The following is a 19516-nucleotide window of genomic DNA, read 5'->3' as shown; positions in this document are numbered from 1 at the left end:
GGCCCCTCCTAACCAGTTGGTCTGTGGTCTCCAGGCCCCTCCTAACCAGTTGGTCAGTGGTCTCCAGGCCCCTCCTAACCAGTTGGTCTGGGGTCTCCAGGCCCCTCCTAACCAGTTGGTCTGGGGTCTGTGGTGCCGTTGCCTTCCTCTCTACAGCTGAAACACACAGAACAACATCAGCAGGTTCATCACACATACATTCCGTTAGATACAAGTTAAGTGTCCATCTTGGTCACCTGAGGAGTTCTGCTGCTTCTTTTTCCTCCACTTCCAGGGTTTAAAGATCCGTCCCAGACTGGCCAGTTTACTGTTCATCCTTACCGGAGGGGTCCGCACCCCTGAGACCACACCCCCCAGAGCACCCTCCCCCTGCTGCTGCTCCATCACTGAGAGGTGAGAGGGAGGAGGAGAGGAGAGGAAGGGAAGAGAAGAGAGCTCAGATTTAACACAGCATCACCTATTGGACTAACAGGGAACTGTTAGAGGGTAGTGCGAATGGCCCAGCACATCACTGGGGCCTAGCTTCCTGCCATCCAGGACCTCTATACCAGGCGGTGTCAGAGGAAGGCCCCAAAAATTGCCAAAGACTCCAGCCACCCTACTGTAGTCATAGAATGTTTTCTCTGCTACCGCACGGCAGGCGGTACCAGATCGCCAAGTCTCGGTCCAAAAGGCTTCTTAACAGCTTCTACCCCCCAAGCTATAAGACTGTTGAACAGCTAATCAAATGGCTACCTATTTGTATTGTCCCCACTCCACCCCCCATTTTTACGCTGCTGCTACTCTCTGTTAATTATCTATGCATAGTCCCTTTACCTCTACCTATATCTACATATTACTTGAATTACCTCAACAACAAAAAAAACTTTGAACATCAAACCAAAAGCACAGAGACCTAAATAATGGTGAATTACACCTTCATTACTGTGAGACTTTGAAACTCTATAAACGTAACACTCGGAACCAAAAAAGCACAGTACAACAGCAAGCAGCTGACACGAATTGGAGTCAATAAACACAACCTGAAAGAGAATTCAAACTAAAGGAATTAGTTTGTTCGAATTGATGCAAACGCAGAACAATGTCAAATTCATGAAGTTCAATGTATTAGAAAAAGCTAGAAAGGACAATCAAAATCAATTGGATTCCCCAATTTACTGACCAGGAGCTCTATAAGAAATTTCAGGCACTCACATTTTTTAAAGCATGCGGACCTGATGGTAACCTAAATAATTTCAGGTTCTGCCCCGAATCCAAAAGACTGCTGAACAGCTTCTACCCCCAATCTATAAGGCTGCTGAACAGCTAATCGTATTTGTCTTTGTCTTATCCCGTGTAAATAGCCAGTCTTTTTCGTATATAACTTAATCTCACTTTCTATCTACGAACTAAATATACTTTCCTGCAACCTGCCTCACCCAATGTGGTACAGATCTGCAATTTTTATTCCTTATAACTGGAACTTCCATCAGGATCAGGAGCTAACTAGCTACTAGCCTTTGTTAGCCACGGCTAGCGGTCTTCACCTTTTTCTCAGTCACCAGCCAGCCTTAGCTCGGACAAAACCTACCAGTCTACACAGCGCGACATCAACCCAGAGCATATCGGACTGCTTCTCTCTATCACATCACCGGATTCCTGCCGCTCTGGATCATTACACCGGATCATCGCAGTTAGCTAGCTGCAAACGTCTGGCTACTGTTAGCTAACGGTCCCAAGGCAAGCACCAGCTAGCCTTGAGCTTTTGAGCCTATGATCACTCGGCTCCACAGCTGATGCCTCCTGGACTGTTTCAATAACACTGTACCTCGTTTTGCTTACCTGTCAGCCCCAGCCTCGAACTCAGGTCCTGTATGTATCTAACTGACCCTCTCTGCCCATTCATCACCATTTACCTGTCAGCCCCAAGCCTCGAACTCAGGTCCTGTATGTATCTAACTGACCCTCTCTGCCCATTCATCACCATTTACACGTTGTTGTCAATGGGTTGTCATAGCTCTCATAGCTCTCCTGAGCAACACCTGTGATTGCTTTATGCCTCTCTCTAATGTCAATATGCCTTGTCTACTGCTGTCTTTGCTAGTTCTTATTGTTCTATTTCACTGTAGAGCCCTCAGGCCTGCTCAAAATGCCTTATGAAGCTCTTTTGTCCCACCCCACACATATGCGGAGACCTCACCTGGCTTAACTGACGCCACCAGAGACAAAACCTCTCTCATCGTCACTCAACACTTAGGTTTACCTCCACTGTACTCACATCCTACTATACCATTGTCTGTACATTATGCCCAGAATCTATTCTACCACGCCCAGAAATCTGCTCCTTTTATTCTCTGTCCCCAATGCACTAGACAACCAGTTCTTATAGCCTTTAGCAGTACCCTTATCCTACCCCTCCTCTGTTCCTCATGCATGTTAACATCAGAAGCCTCCTCCCTAAGTTTGTTTTATTCACTGCTTTAGCACACTCCGCCAACCCTGATGTCCTAGCCGTGTCTGAATCCCGGTTTAGGAAGGCAAACAAAAATTCGGAAATTCCATCCCCAACTACAACATTTTCCTCCAAGATATAACTGCCAAAGGGGGTGGAGTTGCAAACTACTGCAGAGATAGCCTGCAGAGTTCTGTCATGCTATACAGGTCTATGCCCAAACAGTTCGAGCTTCTACTTTTTTTAAATCCACCTTTCCAGAAATAAGTCTCTCACTGTTGCCGCTTGTTATAGACCCCTGTCAGCCCCCAGCTGTGCCCTGGATACCATATGTGAATTAATTGCCCCCCATTTATCTTCAGAGTTTGTACTGTTAGGTGACCTAAACTGGGATATGCTTAACACCCAGGCCATCCTACAATCTAAACTAGATGCCCTCAATCTCACACAAATTATCAAGGAACATACCAGGTACAACACTAATCTGTAAACATACCTCTGCTGTCTTCAACCTGGATCTCAGCGATCACTGCCTCATTGACTGCGTCCGTAATCGGTCCGTGGTCAAACGACCACCCTCACCGTCAAACGCTCCCTAAAACACTTCAGCGAGGAGGGCTTTCTAATCAACCTGGCCCGGGTATCCTGAAAGGATATTGAACTCATTCCGTCCGTAGAGGTTTCTTGAAAAGTACTTCCCTCATCATCTTAAAAAAGCATGCCCCGTTCAAAAAATGCAGAACTAAGAACAGATATAGCCCTTGGTTCTCTCCAGACCTGACTGCCCTTGACCAGCACAAAAACATCATGTGGCATACTGCATAAGCATCGTATAGCCCCCGTGATATGCAAATTTTCAGTGAAGTTAGGAAACAATATACCCACGCAGTTAGGAAAGCAAAGGCTAGCTTTTTCAAACAGAAATGTGCATCCTGTAGCACTAACTCCAAAAAGTTCTGGGACACTGTAAAATCCATGGAGAATAAGAGCACCTCCTCCCAGCTGCCCACTACACTGAGGCTAGGAAACACTGTCACCACCGATAAATCCACGATAATCGATCATTTCAATAAGCATTTCTCTACGGCTGGCCATGCTTTCCTCCTGGCTACCCCAACCCCGGTCAACAGCTCTGCACCCCCCGCAGCAACTTGCCCATGCCTCCTCCATTTCTCCTTCATCCAAATCCAGAAAGCTGATGTTCGGAAAGAGCTGGAAAATCTGGACCCCTACAAATCAGCTGGGCTAGACAATCTGGAACCCCTATTACTAGCCTGTTCAACCTCTCTTTTGTATCGTATGAAATCCCCAAGTATTGGAAAGCTGCCGCAGTCATCCCCCTCTTCAAAGGGGGAGACATTCTAGACCCAAACTGTTACACACCTATATCCTACCCTACCTTTCTAAAGTCTTCAAAAGCCAAATTAACAAACAGATCACCAACCATTTTGAATCCCATCGTACCTTCTCCGCTATGCAATCTGATTTCCAAGCTGGTCATGGGTGCACCTCAGCCACGCTCAATACTGTGCAGCCGTCTTCATCGACCTTGCCAAGGCTTTCGACTCTGTCAATCACCATATTCTTATCGGCAGACTCAGTAGCCTCGGTTTTTCGGATGACTGCCTTGCCTGGTTCACCAATTACTTTGCAGACAGAGTTCAGTGTGTCAAATCGGAGGGCATGCTGTCCGGTCCTCTGGCAGTCTCTATGGGGGTGCCACAGGGTTCAATTCTCGGGCCGACTCTTTTCTCTGTATATATCAATGATGTTGCTCTTGCTGCGGGCGATTCCCTGATCCACCTCTACGCAGACGACACCATCCTATATACTTCAGGCCCGTGCTTGTACACTGTGCTATCTAACCTCCAAACGAGCTTCAATGCCATACAACACTCCTTCCGTGGCCTCCAACTGCTCTTAAACGCTAGTAACCGCTCGCTGCCTGTACCCGCACGCCTGACCAGCATCACCACCCTGGATGGTTCCGACCTTGAATATGTGGACATCTATAAGTACCTAGGTGTCTGGCTAGACTGTAAACTCTCCTTCCAGACTCATATCAAACATCTCCAATCGAAAATCAAGTGAAGAGTCAGCTTTCTATTCCGCAACAAAGCCTCCTTCACTCACGCCGCCAAACTTACCCTAGTAAAACTGACTATCCTACCGATCCGCGACTTCAGCGATGTCATCTACAAAATTGCTTCCAACACTCTACTCAGCAAACTGGATGCAGTTTATCACAGTGCAATCCGTTTTGTCACTAAAGCACCTTATACCACCCACCACTGCGACTTGTATGCTCTAGTCGGCTGGCCCTCGCTACATATTCGTTGCCAGACCCACTGACTCCAGGTCATCTCCAGGTCATCTACAAGTCCATGCTAGGTAAAGCTCCGCCTTATCTCAGTTCACTGGTCATGATGACAACACCCATCCGTAGCACGCGCTCCAGCAGGTGTATCTCACTGATCATCCCTAAAGCCAACACCTCATTTGGCCGCCTTTCGTTCCAGTTCTCTGCTGCCTGTGACTGGAACGAATTGCAAAAATCACTGAAGTTGGAGACTTTTATCTCCCTCACCAACTTCAAACATCGGCTATCTGAGCAGCTAACCGATCGCTGCAGCTGTACATAGTCTATCGGTAAATAGCCCACCCAATTTTACCTACCTCATCCCCATACTGTTTTTATTTATTTACTTTTCTGCTCTTTTGCACACCAATATCTCTACCTGTACATGACCATCTGATCATTTATCACTCCAGTGTTAATCTGCAAAATTGTAATTATTCGCCTACCTCCTCATGCCATTTGCACACAATGTATATAGACTCCCCTTTTTTTCTACTGTGTTATTGACTTGTTAATTGTTTACTCCATGTGTAACTCTGTGTTGTCTGTTCACACTGCTATGCTTTATCTTGGCCAGGTCGCAAATGAGAACTTGTTCTCAACTAGCCTACCTGGTTAAATAAAGGTGTTCTCAACTAGCCTACCTGGTTAAATAAAGGTGTTCTCAACTAGCCTACCTGGTTAAATAAAGGTGTTCTCAACTAGCCTACCTGGTTAAATAAAGGTGTTCTCAACTAGCCTACCTGGTTAAATCAAGGTGTTCTCAACTAGCCTACCTGGTTAAATAAAGGTGTTCTCAACTAGCCTACCTGGTTAAATAAAGGTGTTCTCAACTAGCCTACCTGGTTAAATCAAGATGTTCTCAACTAGCCTACCTGGTTAAATAAAGGTGTTCTCAACTAGCCTACCTGGTTAAATAAAGGTGTTCTCAACTAGCCTACCTGGTTAAATAAAGGTGTTCTCAACTAGCCTACCTGGTTAATCAAGGTGTTCTCAACTAGCCTACCTGGTTAAATCAAGGTGTTCTCAACTAGCCTACCTGGTTAAATAAAGGTGTTCTCAACTAGCCTACCTGGTTAAATAAAGGTGTTCTCAACTAGCCTACCTGGTTAAATAAAGGTGTTCTCAACTAGCCTACCTGGTTAAATAAAGGTGTTCTCAACTAGCCTACCTGGTTAAATAAAGGTGTTCTCAACTAGCCTACCTGGTTAAATAAAGGTGTTCTCAACTAGCCTACCTGGTTAAATAAAGGTGTTCTCAACTAGCCTACCTGGTTAAATAAAGGTGTTCTCAACTAGCCTACCTGGTTAAATCAAAGGTGTTCTCAACTAGCCTACCTGGTTAAATAAAGGTGTTCTCAACTAGCCTACCTGGTTAAATAAAGGTGTTCTCAACTAGCCTACCTGGTTAAATAAAGGTGTTCTCAACTAGCCTACCTGGTTAAATAAAGGTGTTCTCAACTAGCCTACCTGGTTAAATAAAGGTGTTCTCAACTAGCCTACCTGGTTAAATAAAGGTGTTCTCAACTAGCCTACCTGGTTAAATAAAGGTGTTCTCAACTAGCCTACCTGGTTAAATAAAGGTGTTCTCAACTAGCCTACCTGGTTAAATAAAGGTGTTCTCAACTAGCCTACCTGGTTAAATAAAGGTGTTCTCAACTAGCCTACCTGGTTAAATAAAGGTGTTCTCAACTAGCCTACCTGGTTAAATAAAGGTGTTCTCAACTAGCCTACCTGGTTAAATAAAGGTGTTCTCAACTAGCCTACCTGGTTAAATAAAGGTGTTCTCACTAGCCTACCTGGTTAAATAAGGTGTTCTCAACTAGCCTACCTGGTTAAATAAAGGTGTTCTCAACTAGCCTACCTGGTTAAATAAAGGTGTTCTCAACTAGCCTACCTGGTTAATAAAGGTGTTCTCAACTAGCCTACCTGGTTAAATAAAGGTGTTCTCAACTAGCCTACCTGGTTAAATAAAGGTGTTCTCAACTAGCCTACCTGGTTAAATAAAGGTGTTCTCAACTAGCCTACCTGGTTAATAAAGGTGTTCTCAACTAGCCTACCTGGTTAAATAAAGGTGTTCTCAACTAGCCTACCTGGTTAAATAAAGGTGTTCTCAACTAGCCTACCTGGTTAAATAAAGGTGTTCTCAACTAGCCTACCTGGTTAATAAAGGTGTTCTCAACTAGCCTACCTGGTTAAATAAAGGTGTTCTCAACTAGCCTACCTGGTTAAATAAAGGTGTTCTCAACTAGCCTACCTGGTTAAATAAAGGTGTTCTCAACTAGCCTACCTGGTTAAATAAAGCCTGTGCTCGGTATTCTCAACTAGCCTACCTGGTTAAATAAAGTGTTCTCTCTCAACTAGCCTACCTGGTTAAATAAAGGTGTTCTCAACTAGCCTACCTGGTTAAATAAAGGTGTTCTTAACTAGCCTACCTGGTTTTAAATAAAGGTGTTCTCAACTAGCCTACCTGGTTAAATAAAGGTGTTCTCAACTAGCCTACCTGTGTTAAATAAAGGGTGTTCTCAAACTAGCCTACCTGGTTAAATAAAGGTGTTCTCACTAGCCTACCTGGTTAAATAAAGGTGTTCTCAACTAGCCTACCTGGTTAAATAAAGGTGTTCTCAAACTAGCCTACCTGGTTAAATAAAGGTGTTCTCAACTAGCCTACCTGGTTAAATAAAGGTGTTCTCAACTAGCCTACCTGGTTAAATAAAGGTGTTCTCAACTAGCCTACCTGGTTAAATAAAGGTGTTTCTCAACTAGCCTACCCTGGTTAAATAAAGGTGTTCTCAACTAGCCTACCTGGTTAAATAAAGGTGTTCTCAACTAGCCTACCTGGTTAAATAAAGGTGTTCTCAACTAGCCTACCTGGTTAAATAAAGGTGTTCTCAACTAGCCTACCTGGTTAAATAAAGGTGTTCTCAACTAGCCTACCTGGTTAAATAAAGGTGTTCTCAACTAGCCTACCTGGTTAAATAAAGGTGTTCTCAACTAGCCTACCTGGTTAAATAAAGGTGTTCTCAACTAGCCTACCTGGTTAAATAAAGGTGTTCTCAACTAGCCTACCTGGTTAAATAAAGGTGTTCTCAACTAGCCTACCTGGTTAAATAAAGGTGTTCTCACACTAGCCTACCTGGTTAAATAAAGGTGTTCTCAACTAGCCTACCTGGTTAAATAAAGGTGTTCTCAACTAGCCTACCTGGTTAAATAAAGGTGTTCTCAACTAGCCTACCTGGTTAAATAAGGTGTTTCTCAACTAGCCTACCTGGTTAAATAAAGGTGTTCTCAACTAGCCTACCTGGTTAAATAAAGGTGTTCTCAACTAGCCTACCTGGTTAAATAAAGGTGTTCTCAACTAGCCTACCTGGTTAAATAAAGGTGTTCTCAACTAGCCTACCTGGTTAAATAAAGGTGTTCTCAACTAGCCTACCTGGTTAAATAAAGGTGTTCTCAACTAGCCTACCTGGTTAAATAAAGGTGTTCTCAACTAGCCTACCTGGTTAAATAAAGGTGTTCTCAACTAGCCTACCTGGTTAAATAAAGGTGTTCTCAACTAGCCTACCTGGTTAAATAAAGGTGTTCTCAACTAGCCTACCTGGTTAAATAAAGGTGTTCTCAACTAGCCTACCTGGTTAAATAAAGGTGTTCTCAACTAGCCTACCTGGTTAAATAAAGGTGTTCTCAACTAGCCTACCTGGTTAAATAAAGGTGTTCTCAACTAGCCTACCTGGTTAAATAAAGGTGTTCTCAACTAGCCTACCTGGTTAAATAAAGGTGTTCTCAACTAGCCTACCTGGTTAAATAAGGTGTTCTCAACTAGCCTACCTGGTTAATAAAGGTGTTCTCAACTAGCCTACCTGGTTAAATAAAGGTGTTCTCAACTAGCCTACCTGGTTAAATAAAGGTGTTCTCAACTAGCCTACCTGGTTAAATAAAGGTGTTCTCAACTAGCCTACCTGGTTAAATAAAGGTGTTCTCAACTAGCCTACCTGGTTAAATAAAGGTGTTCTCAACTAGCCTACCTGGTTAAATAAAGGTGTTCTCAACTAGCCTACCTGGTTAAATAAAGGTGTTCTCAACTAGCCTACCTGGTTAAATAAAGGTGTTCTCAACTAGCCTACCTGGTTAAATAAAGGTGTTCTCAACTAGCCTACCTGGTTAAATAAAGGTGAAATAAAAAATCTAAGCAAAAATCAAAAAACAGATAGTGATTATTGGTGTTAAAATACAACACTTATGTTATTTTGGACCACCAGGCTGCTGATGTCACACAGCCTGTCATTTTTGTGTTTATACTTTTCATAACAACAACAACAAGTTTTATGTTGGGCGACAATAGAATGTTCATGATGTCACTGCGACAATTGTATGCAGACATCTCAATGGGGCGGCAGCGTAGCCTAGTGGTTAGAGCGTTGGACTAGTAACCGGAAGGTTGCGAGTTCAAACCCCCGAGCTGACAAGGTACAAATCTGTCGTTCTGCCCCTGAACAGGCAGTTAACCCACTGTTCCTAGGCCGTCATTGAAAATAAGAATGTGTTCTTAACTGACTTGCCTGGTTAAATAAAGGTTAAAAAAAAAAGATTAAAAAATGGACGTAGCATAAACTAGCCTTTAGTGTTAATCTTTGGTTGTTTAGTACACTACTGCACTCACTCTGTTTAGCACATGGCCTCATATGTGAATCCTTAAAGATGTAGGTGGGGCTAAGGTTTAAGAGGGTGTAAACGATGATGAATGGGTGTAGACAAAGAAGAGCTCTCCAGTAGGTACCAAAACATTCCAGGGACATTTTCTCAAAAGTGGGGTTACAAGTTTAGCAACTTTCAAAGCAGAATGACTTTCCCATTGTTCCTCAACTGTAGTGTATGACATACAATGTTTTATCTCTGAGTCCATACTTTTATCCAATGTAAAAAAACACTAATTTTGCTACATAAGACCAAATCGAGCCGGTCGGTCACATATGTACATTGTTTAGTCATGCAAATAAAGCGAATTGAATCGAATTGAATTGAAAGAGAGAGAGAGAGAGAGAGAGAGAGAGACCTCACTTGCTTTGGCAATGTTAACACATGTTTCCCATTCCAATAAAGCCCCTTGAATTAAATTGAATTGAGAGAGGTACAGAGAGAGAAAGAGAGAGAGACCTAGTAATCTGTAATAGGAACATGTTGAATCTCTTCAGCGACAGGCTCTATAATGACCAATCAATATTCGGAGAATCATATCTGTCTCTGTGGTCCAGACCTGTTAGAGAACAGTCAGCCCGGGATGTGCCCTAAACCCTAATACTTATGAATAAAACAATTAGCTACCAAAGCAGGATTGGTTAACTCTTGAGGTCACTATGGTCTCGACCAATTTAGGTAAATTTTCCTTTAGTTTTAGTGCCACCCACTGTTGGAATAACCTACAAAAATCCTTGTATCTTGATTCCCTGATGCCACTAGGGCAGTGAATCATTGAGAATTGCATTTTTTTTTCTCGATTGATTGTAGTGCAGTGGAGGCTCCTCAGAGGAGGAAGTGGAGGACTATAACAATAAAAATTGTGAAACAAATAGATAAAGCTACACTAAATAAAATCACGTCACCAAATAATTGATTAAAACACTATTTGGCAAAGAATTTCTACAGTAGTTCTACAGAAGCCTTAACAGCACTCTGTTTGGTAGCACCATGGTGAACAGCTAGCTTCCATCTTCCTCTGAGCACATTGACTTTGATACAAAACCTAGGAGGACCTCCTCCAACCTATCAGAGTTCTTGCAGCATGAACTGATTTGTTGTCCACCCAATCAAAGGATCAGAGAATTAATCTAGTAATGAAAGCATAAGCTACAGCTAGCTAGCACTGTAGTGCATAAAATGTGGTGAGTAGTTGACTCAAAGAGAGAGAAAGTTGAACAGTTTTGAACAAATTCATTTCTTCCAAAATGAAGGAGAAGCAAGAGAGAAATAGAGAGATCTTGTTTTTTTTCACTTTCAGTTTCCCTTCCACAACTAGTTTAGCCTACTGAAACACCCTGCTCAAGCAGAGGGATGCTACTTCTCAGAAAGTTTTAACTAGGGTTAGGCCCCTTTTTTCTCAATTTCCGCCTGACTGACATGCCCAAAGTAAACTGCCTGTTGCTCAGGCCCTGAAGCCAGGATATAAATATCATTTGTACCATTGGAAATAAAACACTATGTAGTATGTAGTATGTAGAAATGTTAAAATAATGTAGGAGACTATAACACAACAGATATGGTAGGAGAAAATCCAAATAAAAACAAACCAGATATTTTTTGTTTGAGAGACCATGGTCTTACAATGGAAAGTATTTTGGCATACTGAATTCTAGCTCCCAGGATGCAATTCCTATGTCTTCCACAGGGTGTCAGCAGTCTATGTTCAAGGTTTCAGGCTTGTAACTTCCAAAATGAATAAGAAATATCAGTTTTAGTATAGGGACAATGTCTTGGAAATTCATGTAATATAGACAAGACGCACCTGCTAAAATCGGTTTCCTATTGAACATACTTCTTTCCGTAAGAAATATTATAGTTTGATTACATTTTAGGGTATCTGAGGAGTAGATTTTCGGAATCTTTTCTTTGCATGTTGAACGAGTGGATTACTCAAATCGATGGCGCCAACTACTGACAATTTTATTGAACAAAACAACACTACATGTTATAGCTGGGATCTTTGGATGACTATTCAGAGGAAGATTTTCAAATAGATTTTCAAAAAGTAAGTGAATATTTAATTGCTATTTGAGAATTTATGAAACTTGTGCCGGTGGAAAAATATTTTGATGTGGGGCGCCATCCTGAAACAATCGCATGGCATGGTTTGGCTGTAATAGCTACTGTAAATCGGACAGTGCAGTTAGATTTACAAGAATTTAAGCTTTCAACCAATATAAAACACTTGTATGTACCTAAATGTTCAATATCCATAATTTTTATGATTATTTTATTTGAATTGCACGCACTCTAGTTTCACCGGAAGCTAGCAGGACGCCAATCCCTTTAAACTGTCAAGAGGAGTAAACAAGGTTGTCCTCTATCAGCATATATATTTATTATTTCCATTAAAAAGTTAGCTATTAAAATCATATCCAACAATAATATCAAGGGATTAGAAATACAGGACTTAAAAACAAAGGTGTACGCTGTGGATTCATGTTTTCTTTTAAATCCACAATCTGAATCGTTCCACAGCCTCAACTCTCTAGATTTACAAGCAAATTATAAGTGCGTACTATATTACGTACTTGATCACTGGAAAAATACAAATTTTACATTACCGTGTAGTTTACCAATAAAATGGTCTGATGGTGATGTGGATATACTTGGTATACATATCCTGAAATAACTAAATGATCTTACTCCAATATATTTTTTAAGAAAAAATATGAATGACAGTTATCCAATATGCTGTAATAGAAATAAGGTCATGCTCATAATTATTTTTTTAATTGCCCTCCCTCATCTGAAACGGCACGGCAACGACCGGCATCAGTCAGTAGTTTATTGTTGAGGTTGTGCCTGGTGGTTAACTGTATTCTTCTTGTTTAGTTTTGATGTAAATTCTTCTTCCTGTTGTGACAAAATGTTTGTACTCAGGGCACGACTGGGAATGGGCTACCCTGAATAAATACAAGTTAAAACATGTATCTTTATGAGCACTCTGGAAAAATAGTGTGTGATTTAGAATGAGCTCTGACTCTGCTCACAGCCTGGTGTCTGAGTGATGGAAGGGAGAGACAGGCTGGATGGGTCCCTGGGGAACCAACAACAGTAACTACAGATCCATGACAAAACACAAGCGTCTGCTACTCTAAACATGGAATGGATTTCATTCAATATTTACTACAAATGCTTTATTAGATAGGACCAATAAACCACTGAAAGGAAGGAAGAAGGGAGGGAGCATCATCTACATCAGCAGTAGTCTAAGTCTTATCCACAGTACAGCAGGTGAACAGGGATTTGCAACAAAGTGTTTTAGCATTGATTCCCCTGCCTGCTGCAACCACAGGCTAACTGCATTATACAGGCCATATTGATAGGTTGGGGTGTCTACTGTACATAGTGTAATATAGTGTACTATACTGTAATATACTGTACTATTGCATAGTGTAATATAGTGTACTATACTGTAAGTTATACTGTAAGTTGGTGGTTGAAGATATCCCTCTAGTGGTGTGGGGGCTGTGCTTTGGCAAAGTGGGTGGGGTTATATCCTTCCCGTTTGGCCCTGTCCTGGGGTATCATCGGATGGGGCAACAGTGTCTCCTGACCCCTCCTGTCTCAGCTTCCAGTATTTATGCTGCAGTAGTTTATGTGTTGGGGGGCTAGGGTCAGTTTGTTATATCTGGAGTACTTCTCCTGTCTTATCCGGTGTCCTGTGTGAATTTAAGTATGCTCTCTCTTATTCTCTCTTTCTCTCTTTCTTTCTCTCTCTCGGAGGACCTGAGCCCAAGGACCATGCCTCAGGACTACCTGGCATGATGACTCCTTGCTGTCCCCAGTCCACCTGGCCGTGCTGCTGCTCCAGTTTCAACAGTTCAGCAACTGAGGTGCTGACTTGCTGCACCCTCGACAACTACTGTGATTATTATTATTTGACCATGCTGGTCATTTATGAACATTTGAACATCTTGGCCATGTTCTGTTATAATCTCCACCCGGCACAGCCAGAAGAGGACTGGTCACCCCTCATAGCCAAGTTCCTCTCTAGGTTTCTTCCTAGGTTTTGGCCTTTCTAGGGAGTTTTTCCTAGCCACCGTGCTTCAGTACTCCAGCCCTCCTAGCGTAAGATTGACATACCACTTCCCTATAAAGTGCACTACTTTGGGCTCCATAGGTTTGTAGAAACTGAACATATAGGGCTCTTCTTCCTCTATATAGGCAATAGAACCTCTCTAAGTAACCCGTTATTTAAATAGACCAGTGTGTTTCTGCATTGCATCACATGAATCATTCCCTCCCCATCCACACACACAGCAACTGATGCCCTTCGTCACAGCAGTGTGTGTGTGTGTGTCTGTGTGTGTGTAAGTGTTTCAATACCTTCTAACAGCAGTGTGTGTGTGTGTGTGTGTGTGTGTGTGTGTGTGTGTGTGTGTGTGTGTGTGTGTGTGTGTGTGTGTGTGTGTGTGTGTGTGTGTGTGTGTGTTTCAATACCTTCTAACAGCAGCATTTACTCACTGTCTCAAGTCCCAAACTGAACTTCATTCCTATTTAGACCCTTTTGACCAGAGCCTTATGGGACCTACAATATAATTGGAAAAGGGACATAGACGCCATGTCTTTCAACAAAGTGATGTAGACACTATGTCCTTCAACAAAGGGACGTCCTGTTTCCAACTTTCTTCTGATGTCCTTCCCTCCTCTCTCCTGTCCTCTCCCCTACATTCTGTTGTCCTCTCCCCTCCTCTCTCCTGTCCTCTCCCCTCCTCTCTCCTGTCCTCTCTGCTGTCCTCTCCTCTCTTCTCTCCTGTCCTCTCCCCTCCTCTCTCCTGTCCTCTCCCCTCCTCTCTCCTGTCCTCTCCCGTCCTTTCTGCTGTCCTCTCCCCTCCTCTCTCCTGTCCTCTCCCCTCCTCTCTCCTGTCCTCTCCCCTCCTCTCTCCTGTCCTCTCCCCTCCTCTCTCCTGTCCTCTCCCCTCCTCTCTCCTGTCCTCTCCCGTCCTCTCTGCTGTCCTCTCCCCTCCTCTCTGCTGTCCTCTCCCCTCCTCTCTCCTGTCCTCTCCCCTCCTCTCTCCTGTCCTCTCCCCTCCTCTCTCCTGTCCTACCTCCTGTCCTCCCCCCTCCTCTCTCCTGTCCTCTCCCCTCCTCTCTCCTGTCCTCTCCCCTCCTCTCTCCTGTCCTACCTCCTGTCCTCTCCCCTCCTCTCTCCTGTCCTCTCCCCTCCTCTCTCCTGTCCTCTCCTCTCATCCTCTCTCCTGTCCTCTCCTCCCCTCCTCTCTGCTGTCCTCTCCTCCCTTCCTCTCTGCTGTCCTCTCCCCTCCTCTCTCCTGTCCTCTCCCCTCTCCTCTCCCCTCCTCTTTGCTGTCCTATCTCCTGTCCTCTCCCCTGCTCTCTCCTGTCCTCTCCCCTCCTCTCTCCTGTCCTCTCCTCTCTTCCTCTCTCCTGTCCTCTCCTCCCCGCCTCTCTGCTGTCCTCTCCTCCCCTCCTCTCTGCTGTCCTCTCCCCTCCTCTCTCCTGTCCTCTCCCCTCCTCTCTGCTGTCCTCTCCCCTCCTCTCTCCTGTCCTCTCCCCTCCTCTCTGCTGTCCTCTCCTCCCCTCCTCTCTCCTGTCCTCTCCCCTCCTCTCTGCTGTCCTCTCACCTCCTCTCTCCTGTCCTCTCCCCTCCTCTCTGCTGTCCTCTCCTCCCCTCCTCTCTCCTGTCCTCTCCCCTCCTCTCTGCTGTCCTCTCACCTCCTCTCTCCTGTCCTCTCCTCTCCTCCCCTCCTCTCTGCTGTCCTCTCCTCCCCTCCTCTCTGCTGTCCTCTCTGCTGTCCTCTCCCCTCCTCTCTCTTGTCCTCTCCCCTGCTCTCTGCTGTCCTCTCCTCCCCTCCTCTCTCCTGTCCTCTCCTCCTCTCCTCTCTCCTGTCCTCTCCCCTCCTCTCTCCTGTCCTCTCCTCTCCTTTATCCTCTCGCTTCCTTTCCTGTCCTCTCCCTTCTTCTCCTCTCTGACTCCATCCCAATATAATATAATTATTAATATTAGCAGCAGAGAGAGAAAATAGTGAGCTGGTTAATAAAATATGAAGCATGTATTAAAATCTACATCATCATTAGGTCACCACCTCTTCTCCCCCTTCCCCCCTCTCCTCTCCACTCCCCCTTCTCTCCTCTCCACTCCCTCTCCTCTCCACTCCCCCTCCTATCCATCGCCTCCTCCTCCCCAACACTTCCTATCCTCCCATCCGCCTCCTCCCCTCCTCCGCCTCCTCCTCTCCAACGCTTCCTCTCCTCTTCCACTCTCCTCCCCTCTCCTCTCCACTCCTCCTCCTCTCCTCTCCACTCCTCCTCCTCTCCTCTCCAGTCCTCCTCCTCTCCTCTCCACTCCTCCTCCTCTCCTCTCCAGTCCTCCTCCTCTCCTCTCCACCGCCTTCTCCCCTCCTCTCTGCTGTCCTCTCCCCTCCTCTCTCCTGTCCTCTCCCCTCCTCTCTGCTGTCCTCTCCTCCCCTCCTCTCTCCTGTCCTCTCCCCTCCTCTCTGCTGTCCTCTCCCCTCCTCTCTCCTGTCCTCTCCCCTCCTCTCTGCTGTCCTCTCCTCCCCTCCTCTCTCCTGTCCTCTCCCCTCCTCTCTGCTGTCCTCTCACCTCCTCTCTCCTGTCCTCTCCTCTCCTCCCCTCCTCTCTGCTGTCCTCTCCTCCCCTCCTCTCTGCTGTCCTCTCTGCTGTCCTCTCCCCTCCTCTCTCTTGTCCTCTCCCCTGCTCTCTGCTGTCCTCTCCTCCCCTCCTCTCTCCTGTCCTCTCCTCCTCTCCTCTCTCCTGTCCTCTCCCCTCCTCTCTCCTGTCCTCTCCTCTCCTTTATCCTCTCGCTTCCTTTCCTGTCCTCTCCCTTCTTCTCCTCTCTGACTCCATCCCAATATAATATAATTATTAATATTAGCAGCAGAGAGAGAAAATAGTGAGCTGGTTAATAAAATATGAAGCATGTATTAAAATCTACATCATCATTAGGTCACCACCTCTTCTCCCCCTTCCCCCCTCTCCTCTCCACTCCCCCTTCTCTCCTCTCCACTCCCTCTCCTCTCCACTCCCCCTCCTATCCATCGCCTCCTCCTCCCCAACACTTCCTATCCTCCCATCCGCCTCCTCCCCTCCTCCGCCTCCTCCTCTCCAATGCTTCCTCTCCTCTTCCACTCTCCTCCCCTCTCCTCTCCACTCCTCCTCCTCTCCTCTCCACTCCTCCTCCTCTCCTCTCCAGTCCTCCTCCTCTCCTCTCCACTCCTCCTCCTCTCCTCTCCAGTCCTCCTCCTCTCCTCTCCACCGCCTTCTCCCCTCCATCGCCTCTCCCCCTCCTCTCCACCGCCTCCCCAACACTTCCTCTCCTCTTCTCCCCTTCACTGCCCCTCCACGGCCCCCCTTCTTCTCCCTTCTACCTCTCCTCTCCACCACCTCCCCTGTACTCCCTCCCCCTGTATCTCAATGTACAGTGAGGTATAAGAACTGCTTTTCCAGAGCCAGGAGATCAAAGCTACAGTAGGGAGTCAGGAGGAGAGAGAGATGGAGGGAGGAGTGTAGGATGGTGAGAGTAGTGGAGGAGAGTGAGAGGAGTGGATAGGAGAAGTGGAGAATGAGGGAGGAGTGGGGGAGAGGGGGATGGAAGAGAGAGATGGAAGAGAGAGGTATGGAAGAAAGGAGTGGGGGAGAGAGGGATGGAAGAGAGAGATGGAAGAGAGAGGTATGGAAGAAAGGAGTGGGGGAGAGAGAGATGGAAGAGAGAGGTATGGAAGAGAGGAGTGGGGGAGAGAGAGATGGAAGAGAGAGATGGAAGAGAGAGGTATGGAAGAAAGGAGTGGGGGAGAGAGAGATGGAAGAGAGAGATGGAAGAGAGGAGTGGGGGAGAGAGGGATGGAAGAGAGAGATGGAAGAGAGAGGTATGGAAGAAAGGAGTGGGGGAGAGAGGGATGGAAGAGAGAGATGGAAGAGAGAGGTATGGAAGAAAGGAGTTGGGGAGAGAGAGATGGAAGAGAGAGGTATGGAAGAGAGAGGTATGGAAAAGAGGAGTGGGGGAGCGAGGGATGGAGAGAGGGATGGTGCAGTGACTTCCTTACCAACTCACCATAGCCACTGCCCAAGCATGAAGAGGGGTAATTTAGGACACATACTGTCACGATCGCTGTCGTCATGGAAATGCCGGACCGAGGTGCAGAATGGTGAGCGTACATTTCTTTTATTGATGAATGTTGCCAACAAGGAACAAGGAAACGACCGTGAAGCTTAACTTAGGCTATAATGCCACTAACAAAGACAACTACCCACAAATACAAAAGGAAAAAAGGCTGCCTAAGTATGATTCCCAATCAGAGACAACGATAGACAGCTGTCCCTGATTGAGAACATAGAGTTTCCCACCCGAGTCACACCCTGACCAACCGAGAGAGAATAAAAAGATCTCTACGGACAGGGTGTGACAGTACCCCCCCCCCCCCCACCCCCCCCCCCCAATGGCGCGGACTCCGGACGCAAACCTGACACTATAGGGGAGGGTCCGGGTGGGCATCTATCCGCGTGACACATACAGTCCACATTTGAAGTTCCTAAAAGCCAAACGGCCAAAACATTCAATGAGATCCAGCGATATGGTGCAAAAAATATATTTAAAAAAATTATCTTATATCTAACAAAAAATGTTCTCCAGTCAACTTAAGGCATAGATTACTTGACATGAAAAGACATAATATGGTCAGGATGTACCTAAAACACTTGGCACGAAGGGGACCCAAAAACACTTGGCACGAAGGGGACCCTAAAACACTTGGCACGAAGGGGACCCTAAAACACTTGGCACGAAGGGGACCCTAAAACACTTGGCACGAAGGGGACCCAAAAACACTTGGCACGAAGGGGACCCAAAAACACTTGGCACGAAGGGGACCCAAAAACACTTGGCACGAAGGGGACCCTAAAACACTTGGCACGAAGGGGACCCAAAAACACTTGGCACGAAGGGGACCCTAAAACACTTGGCACGAAGGGGACCCTAAAACACTTGGCACGAAGGGGACCCTAAAACACTTGGCACGAAGGGGACCCTAAAACACTTGGCACGAAGGGGACCCTAAAACACTTGGCACGAAGGGGACCCAAAAACACTTGGCACGAAGGGGACCCAAAAACACTTGGCACGAAGGGGACCCAAAAACACTTGGCACGAAGGGGACCCAAAAACACTTGGCACGAAGGGGACCCTAAAACACTTGGCACGAAGGGGACCCTAAAACACTTGGCACGAAGGGGACCCAAAAACACTTGGCACGAAGGGGACCCTAAAACACTTGGCACGAAGGGGACCCTAAAACACTTGGCACGAAGGGGACCCTAAAACACTTGGCACGAAGGGGACCCTAAAACACTTGGCACGAAGGGGACCCTAAAACACTTGGCACGAAGGGGACCCAAAAACACTTGGCACGAAGGGGACCCTAAAACACTTGGCACGAAGGGGACCCTAAAACACTTGGCACGAAGGGGACCCAAAAACACTTGGCACGAAGGGGGACCCTAAAACACTTGGCACGAAGGGGACCCTAAAACACTTGGCACGAAGGGGACCCTAAAACACTTGGCACAAAGGGGACCCTAAAACACTTGGCACGAAGGGGACCCAAAAAACACTTGGCACGAAGGGGACCCTAAAACACTTGGCACGAAGGGGACCCTAAAACACTTGGCACGAAGGGGACCCAAAAACACTTGGCACGAAGGGGGACCCTAAAACACTTGGCACGAAGGGGACCCTAAAACACTTGGCACGAAGGGGACCCTAAAACACTTGGCACAAAGGGGACCCTAAAACACTTGGCACGAAGGGGACCCTAAAACACTTGGCACGAAGGGGACCCTAAAACACTTGGCACGAAGGGGACCCAAAAACACTTGGCACGAAGGGGACCCAAAAACACTTGGCACGAAGGGGACCCAAAAACACTTGGCACGAAGGGGACCCTAAAACACTTGGCACGAAGGGGACCCTAAAACACTTGGCACGAAGGGGACCCAAAAACACTTGGCACG

General features: G+C 45.9%; 1 protein-coding gene across 1 annotated transcript in view; it reads right to left on the bottom strand.

The window, feature by feature from the left end:
* LOC109886311 (phosphatase and actin regulator 3) overlaps nt 1-19516 on the bottom strand; it is a 147274-nt gene that overhangs the window by 102550 nt on the left and 25208 nt on the right. Inside the window, exons 2-3 of the mRNA XM_031790365.1 lie at nt 237-386; nt 1-156 (exon numbers count right to left, since the gene is read on the bottom strand). The exon at nt 1-156 is cut by the window's left edge and continues 150 nt beyond it. Of these exons, the coding sequence (XP_031646225.1) occupies nt 1-156; nt 237-386 (306 nt within the window). The remainder of the gene's footprint in view (nt 157-236; nt 387-19516) is intronic.

The sequence above is a fragment of the Oncorhynchus kisutch genome, linkage group LG1 (assembly GCF_002021735.2).
Source record: "Oncorhynchus kisutch isolate 150728-3 linkage group LG1, Okis_V2, whole genome shotgun sequence".
In the NCBI taxonomy this organism is placed as follows: Eukaryota; Metazoa; Chordata; class Actinopteri; order Salmoniformes; family Salmonidae; genus Oncorhynchus; species Oncorhynchus kisutch.
The sequence above is the reverse complement of the archived record's forward strand: the minus strand, read 5'-3'. Positions and strand labels throughout refer to the sequence as shown.